Below are 8,473 nucleotides of genomic sequence, written 5' to 3' on the forward strand. Positions count from 1 at the left end.
GAACTCTCTTAAAGCTTTAGACTAGAGAGAAAGAAATTGTCTTGCCATTCTTCTCTTGAAGTGTCAGAATGCTCCAGTGTTCATCTTGTCAAGTTTTTCACATTTCTAGCTTGTGCACTTGCCGCAATTATCGTTTTACGATCATTTGAAGAAGAAGAAAAAAAAAAAAAACGTATGATCATCGCAAGGGTGCATCTAGTGATTTGAAGGCAAATGGGGGAAAAAATGAGAGTACAAAAGGCAGCAGAGAACCGACCCCTTTGGGATGAGAAATTGCTGAAAAATGATGCTAATACCAAGCTTCATCAGTTCTATGATATGCCTTTTATTTCTTTGCTATTCATGACTGAATGTACTTTGGAATGGAATGGAATCTGGCAGGGGATGGGGGGGGGGGGGGGGACAACATAATGAAGAGAGATTGCTATATTATGATATATAAATCTACTACCCCTCCCGCCCCCCTTCCCCAGGGATAGGTTGAGTTCTTTCCTTTCTTTGGGAGCTGTTATTATCCTTGATCTAATTGAAATGGATTACTTCACTGACTGTAACTGGATGGTTTTCAGCAATGCCGCATTCTCAGCACACTGGCGTACCTTTCACGCTCAACAACCACACGATGACACTTTGAAGAACTTCGAAGCAGACAGTGATGTACAATATGTACAAAGATGGTCGTTTATTGTCTTGTAGATGAAGTTCACAAGTCTTCCGGTGCGGTATAAGAGAGTGGGTATCTCCCACTCAATGAGTGACCGATGAATACATGAATGCTCGAATCAACTAACTTCAAAGAACAAAATCATTCTATTTATAATGATTCTGAGGGTGCAGCACATGGTGCTATGGAAAATTTTGTCTAGCACCACCTAGCAACACCTAGCAACAACATAATGAATATAATAGCATTTACATGCTCCACCCCTTAATAATTTATGCAAACCATCCTCCAATCAGTTGTCGGTTACATGGCTTTAGGCCATGATCATGCCTGTTCAAAAGTGACCATCAGGCTGACCATTAGACTACACTCTACTTTGTCTTAGCGACTGTCCACTACCACCTGGCTGGTCATGATGGAAAATCCCATGTATATATGTGTGGTGCTTCTCCCTCCTCTCCGGGACTAGCACCCTTCCCAAAATTTTCCATAAGTTTCCCCAGACTCGACATTTCTTATATATTTGATTGTAACAGTTTGTACTGGGGAAACAGCCGAAACTTTCCACAAATTTCCAAAGACTCAACATCTTCTTTGTATTTCTTTATATTATGGTTTGCGAACTCAACAATTTCTTTGTATCCCTTAATATTATGGTTTGCAAAGGAGAAGACAGTTTTCTGCTGAATGATCACCTTTTATACCATAGAGCCAATATGGCGGCTGCAGTATTGATGCACTAACTATATGCTGTAAAAATACATGAAATGTCATCCTTTCAAATGACTGATATTCAATATCATCAATTTGTGGTGCATGTATGACACAGGATTGATCCACTCGCTCTGTCACAAACTTCCCCCTCCTTAAGATAATGTAAATGGGGTGGAATGATAAAGATCAACATTCTTTTTCATATACCCATTTCCATTAACCAATGATTATGCATCAAAGTCACATTAAATTCATCATGTACACCAAGAGATAATTCTGCTCCCTGTTGAAAGAATTAAACATAAAGTAATTATTTACACACATTCATTATTTGTCATCTGACCAACTGAACTGTCAGAAATTCAAACCATGTTTTGCACTTGCTCAATATATGTGTTATTGGCACATCATATTATCATACTTGAAAATGCTCAGAATACACATGGTAATTATAAATATTCATCTCTTCCTGCAAAATGAGAGCCAGCTGTGAGCGAGTATAAGCATTTGAATCGCCACTTTCCTTCCACATTCAGTGCATAATTCTTTGGATAGTGATTAAACAAAATTCACATCATTCATAGTGCATTATTCAATGTGTAGAATGATGACAAATTAATCCTGGCCACAGGAACAATGTTCACTAAACTTCTTAGTGTTCATCTTGCAGCCGTTCAAATATTTAGTGTGGCATCCATGCTTACGGAATCCTTCTTCTTGGCCAGAACGGTATTTAGTGTCCAAGTGATGATGAAATTCAAATTCACATCGTTAGGTACTTTAAAGGGGTTTTCGGGTAGAGAGTTCTCTTATAGTCAACAGCAAGGCAGAGGGTTAACTTGTGATGTTAACATATTATACAGGACTATATGTTCTCTACCAACATCATTATCATGACTGAGATACAAGGCATTAACATACATTTTCTCATAATTCTATTACCAGAGAGCAAATTCCGCACAACTAGGAGTAGCTATAATTGCCTAATAGTCACAGCTTACATGCGTGACAGACCGTCCGCATTTCCATTTTTAGCCCCGCTTCTGTGTTCTACACGCATGGGGTAAGCCTGCAGCTGCAGACACCATCTCATTAACCTAGCATTATGGTTCTGCATCTGATGGAGCCATCGGAGTGGATTGTGATCTGTCTGTACAAGGAATTTCCTCCCAAACAGGTACGGCTGAAACTTTTGGATAGCCCACACGATTGCCAGGCATTCCTTCTCAATCGTGGCGTACCTTTGTTCCCTTGGTAGCAACTTTTTGCTGATGTAGGCTATGGGGTGCTCTTCCCCTTTCTCATCTTTCTGACTGAGCACTGCCCCAATACCTCTGTCAGATGCGTCAACCTGTACAATGAACTCTTTCTCAAAGTCAGGGTTCCTAAGCACAGGTGATTTCACTAGTGCATGTTTGAGTACCTCCAGTGCTTCACTGCACTTGCTGTTCCACCTAACTAACCTTGGTTCGTTCTTGCGAGTGAGATCTGAGAGTGGGGCTGCCACTTTGCTGTAGTTAGGGATGAATTTACGGTAGTATCCAGTCAGTCCTAGAAATGCGCGCACGTCAGTTTTTGTGACTGGTTGAGGGAAATTCACAACTGCGTCAATCTTCGCAGGCTCTGGCTTGACACATCCCTCACCCAAAACAAAGCCAAGGTACAATACCTCTTTTCGTGCAAACTTGCATTTGCTCGGTTTTGCTGTCAAGCCAGCCGCTCGCAGTCTACCAAGCACCTCCCGCACATGAGCAAGATGTTCATCCCATGACTCGCTGTAGATGATGATATCATCTATGTATGCTGTCGCAAATTCATTCACGCCGCGCAGCACCTGGTCCACCAACCTCTGAAAAGTTGCTGGCGCGCCTTGCATGCCAAATGGCATGACATTAAACTCGAAAAGGCCAAATGGGGTTATGAAAGCAGATTTCTTCCTTGCTTCTTTTGTGAGAGGGACTTGCCAATATCCCTTGGTTAGATCTATGGTTGTCATGAATTTGGCTTTCCCCAACTCATCAATGATAGCCTCAATGTTGGGCATAGGGTAGGCGTCAAACTCTGTCACCTGATTAAGCTTTCGGTAATCGACGCAAAGTCTTAGTGACCCATCCTTCTTTTTTACGATTACTAAGGGACTAGCATATGGGGAATCTGAATGGGAAATTACCCCTGCCTCAAGCATTTCATCTAGCTCCCTTTTTACTGTCTCTCTCACAGCATGAGGTAGTCGATAAGCCTTTTGCCTAATGGGCTGGTCATTGGATGTCACTAAGTCGTGTTCAATCCTGTCAGTCCGTCCTGGATTGTCACTTAGGATGTCCGTAAAGTCATGAATGACGTCACCTAATTGTTGGGTTTGTTGTGTTGTCAGGTAGTCAGGGAGTTCCACTTCACTAGAGGTCCCTCTTTGTGTCAGTGGCTCTATAAACTGGTCTAGGTACTCGTCATCATTTCCATCATCCACATCCGTGTACATCACACATTCCTCTCGCTCTCTCCAAACTCGCAGCATGTTTGTGTGAAATACTCTATGCTTCTTCCTCTTGTCCCCCATCTCAACTACGTAATTCACATCACTCAATTTCTGTATCACAGGATAGGGTCCTTGCCATTTGGCTAGCAGCTTGTTGCTGCTTGATGGGAGGAGGACTAACACCTTGTCGCCTACTTGTAGGTCTTTTGTCCTGGCTTTCCTGTCGTACCAGGCTTTCTGCCTCTTCTGGGCTTGGGCGAGGTTCTTTTGGGCAGCTGTTGTGATGTTGGCTAATCTATCCCTACAATTTAGCACATATGATACTAACCCTTCCTCTGGCACTGTCTCTCCCAACCATGCCTCTCTGATCACATCTAGGGGCCCTCTTACTCTGTGTCCATACAGGAGCTCAAAAGGGGAAAACCCTGTAGATTCTTGGGGAACCTCCCAATAGGCAAACAATACATATGGGATGAGGTCATCCCAGGTCACATTTCCCTCCAGTGTGTAGGGTTTGAGCATGTCTTTCAGGGTGGCATTGAATCTTTCAACTAGGCCATTAGCCTGGGGATGGTAGGGGCTGGTCCTTATCTGTTTAATGCCTAGACTACTGCACAGCTGCTTCATGAGTAGGGACATAAAATTTGACCCCTGGTCTGACAAGAGTTCATGGGGGATCCCTACTCTACTAAAGATCCTTATCAGCTCGTCTGCCACTCTCTCCGCCTCAATGGAGGGGAGGGGTACTGCCTCTGGATACCGGGTTGCGTAATCACACACAACAAGAATGTACCTGTTTCCCTTCTTACTACGAGGCAGTGGCCCTACTATGTCAATTGCTATCTTTCTGAAGGGGCTGCCAATGACTGGCACCGAGACTAGTTTTGCCCTACTAATCCCTCTTGTCTGGCTTGCACACTTTTGGCACGGACCACAAGTCTTGCAAAATTCTGCCACATCTCTGAAAATACCAGGCCAATAAAAATTCTGCATCAATCTTTGCTGTGTTTTGCCTACCCCGAGGTGACCAGCTGTTAGATTGTCATGGGCAACCTCCAGTAGTCTTGTTCTATACCCCTTTGGTACTACTATTTGCGTGTACACCTCACTACTTTTTGATTTAGAGTTTCCTGACCACTCTCGCATGAGTACCCCATTCTCGACATAGAAATGACATCTTCCCTCATTTCCCTCTTTCTTTTCCACCTTCTCCCATACTGATTTCAATGAGGGGTCATCTTGTTGGGCTTGAATCAATTCCTTTCTACCAATGTCTAAGTGAGTGGGGAGTATTTTCTCTCCTTGTGGCTGTTCTCCGTTTGCTGCCTTGTCACTAGTGGTATCAGACTCACCTGTCCCTACAGTTGTATCATCATCGTGCACATCATTCCCATCATTCACCTCATGTGCACCCTCCTCTCTCTCATCATCATCATTGCCACTATCTGCAGCCTCTCCTTGCTCATTCTCCCCGAACAAGTCCCTCACCTGAACTTTGGATCTGATCACTTCTGCTCTAGTTTGCTCTTCTTTTAACTCCTTTTCACGGGCCTGATTTCTTGTTACCACTAAGCCTGCCTCTTTTCTACTCACATAGTCGGGGATGTCTAAGTCAGGGTCATTCTCATCTAGCACCTCATTCCCAAGCAAAACATCAACTTCAATCTCATCTACCAGTCCAACACGGATCCATTTCTTGATCCCGTATGGCTCACTAATGAGATGCACACGTGCAATCGGTACCTCTTTCTTACTAAAGAGACCTCTCATTTTCACTGTCTCACCTGGGATAATGAATGTAGGATCTACAACATCACTTCTCGCTAGAGAATGAGTGCACCCCGAATCACGCAGCAAACGTACATGTCTGTCCCCCAGTCTGGCGTCACTAATGTATGGTTTTAGTTTGGGGTGGGGCTCAGGTCTACAGAAATAGGTGGGACCGTGTTCCTTGGATTTGTCATTCCCCTTCTTCTCTGCCTGGACCTCAGATTTGTGGGCATTTGGACAATTTACTGCGATATGACCAAACTTATCACAGGTGTAACACCTCACCTTTGCTCTGTAGTTACCCCTATCCTCATTTTGCTTCTTATTCTGTTGAGGGTTTGGCTTACTCTCTCCTTTTCCCCCTCCTGATCCCGAATTCCAACCTGGTTTAGGGGAGTGATTAGGGCCTGCTTTTCCCCAGTGTCCCTGTGGTTTACCTGCCCCTTTTCTGCTGATGACATACTGGTCGGCAAGCCTTGCCATGTCACCCAGTGTATCTGGCTCGTGGTCTCGGAGCCACACCCTTAGGTCAAAAGACACTTGTTTTAGCATTTGCTCTTTTAGGATCTCCTCCTTTAGTCTGTCTAGATCGTTTAAAGCCCCCGCCCCCTGGAGCCACCGCCCGAGAAGGTCCGTCAGCTTTACGGAAAACTCAGTATAGGTCTCATCCCTATCCACCTTCAGTTCCCTGAACTTGACCCTATATGCCTCGGGTGTGAGGTCATACCTACGCAAGATGGCTAATTTGACTTCATCGTACACTCTACTACTTTCAAGTGACAGTCTTGAGTATGCCTCCCTAGCTCTACCTGTCAGTAAGGGAGCGAGCTGTAGTGCCCATACCTCCCTTGGCCACTCATTTAATTGCGCCATCTTCTCAAAAGCACGGAGAAACACATCAACATCTTCTCCCTCTTTGTACATCGGCATCCTTCTGATGCCCCCATCTAAACCAAAAGACCCTGCATTGGTCCCCTTGCGCTCAATTTCCAATTTGGCATTTTCTAATTCAGCAAGGCGCACCTGCATCCGCATCTTTTCAAGTTCAAATTGCATGCGTGCTTCTTCCATTGTATCAGACTCAGTGCGCGCAGCAGTGTTTTGGGTCGTATTCTTATCTGTGCTCATGACTGGTGCACTTGGCAGAGGCGAAGCCTGCTCTTCCTTTGCCTCTTCTATGTTTTTGATCAACTGGTTCCTATTCAACCCTTCATGTGACAGCCCCAACTCTTCACACTTTTGTCTCAACTCTTGCATCCTTAACTGACTTAGGTTACCCTCTTCTGCCATGTTCCAAACTGATTAACATGCAACCTTTTCACTATACATACAATATGGAGACACAATAGTGTGTCCACTCTCTCTGCCTTGCCTTGAAGTTGACTAATTAAGAGAAACTCACTTACCCCTCTGATAAGCCTTTCGCTCCCCCTTATCAGTAAACTGGCCTTGGCTCCTTGTGGTCACCGTTGCTGCCGTCACTCTGGGTCAGCCAGCTGTCCCCTGCTGTAGTCTTGTTCTAGACTCTGTCCTGACGACTGCTCACTCCGGTGCACGATGTCGTCTCAGTCAGCCCCTCGATCTCCCGTCTGTCTGCAAAGCCACAGGCTGGACCTCGTTGCCCAACGTCGGTGTTGACGACACCCCAACTGCGTTGCAGACGACTGATACAAGTTTTGGGCTCTGCTTTTCCAGTCTTTCTCGATGTTGGAACTCGCACACAAAGCTTTCGAGTCCCAAGACAGTGTTCAAAAGCAACTTTGTCACCAACAGCACGGTTGCTACTCAGCTTCTCCCGGGTCAGGCAATATTTCTGGATCACATAGCGCAGAAATAGAGTCTCAGCTGATGGTATTAATTGTTGCTCGGGTACTGGGAGTTCATCCCACCGCTGCCACCAAATGTAACTGGATGGTTTTCAGCAATGCCGCATTCTCAGCACACTGGCGTACCTTTCACGCTCAACAACCACACGAGGACACTTTGAAGAACTTCGAAGCAGACAGTGATGTACAATATGTACAAAGATGGTCGTTTATTGTCTTGTAGATGAAGTTCACAAGTCTTCCGGTGCGGTATAAGAGAGTGGGTATCTCCCACTCAATGAGTGACCGATGAATACATGAATGCTCGAATCAACTAACTTCAAAGAACAAAATCATTCTATTTATAATGATTCTGAGGGTGCAGCACATGGTGCTATGGAAAATTTTGTCTAGCACCACCTAGCAACACCTAGCAACAACATAATGAATATAATAGCATTTACATGCTCCACCCCTTAATAATTTATGCAAACCATCCTCCAATCAGTTGTCGGTTACATGGCTTTAGGCCATGATCATGCCTGTTCAAAAGTGACCATCAGGCTGACCATTAGACTACACTCTACTTTGTCTTAGCGACTGTCCACTACCACCTGGCTGGTCATGATGGAAAATCCCATGTATATATGTGTGGTGCTTCTCCCTCCTCTCCGGGACTAGCACCCTTCCCAAAATTTTCCATAAGTTTCCCCAGACTCGACATTTCTTATATATTTGATTGTAACAGTTTGTACTGGGGAAACAGCCGAAACTTTCCACAAATTTCCAAAGACTCAACATCTTCTTTGTATTTCTTTATATTATGGTTTGCGAACTCAACAATTTCTTTGTATCCCTTAATATTATGGTTTGCAAAGGAGAAGACAGTTTTCTGCTGAATGATCACCTTTTATACCATAGAGCCAATATGGCGGCTGCAGTATTGATGCACTAACTATATGCTGTAAAAATACATGAAATGTCATCCTTTCAAATGACTGATATTCAATATCATCAATTTGTGGTGCATGTATGACACAGGAT

The 8,473-nt window shown here is 44.3% G+C and overlaps 1 protein-coding gene across 1 annotated transcript; it reads right to left on the reverse strand.

Annotated features, from left to right (window-relative positions):
- Positions 1 to 2,375: 2,375 nt before the first annotated feature.
- Positions 2,376 to 6,914, reverse strand: LOC140235434 (uncharacterized). Its single transcript, XM_072315461.1, has one exon. It carries the CDS (start codon positions 6,912 to 6,914, stop codon positions 2,376 to 2,378), a length of 4,539 nt encoding a protein of 1,512 aa, XP_072171562.1.
- Positions 6,915 to 8,473: the final 1,559 nt, after the last annotated feature.

This window comes from Diadema setosum, chromosome 11 (genome assembly GCF_964275005.1).
Source record: "Diadema setosum chromosome 11, eeDiaSeto1, whole genome shotgun sequence".
Classification (NCBI taxonomy): domain Eukaryota; kingdom Metazoa; phylum Echinodermata; class Echinoidea; order Diadematoida; family Diadematidae; genus Diadema; species Diadema setosum.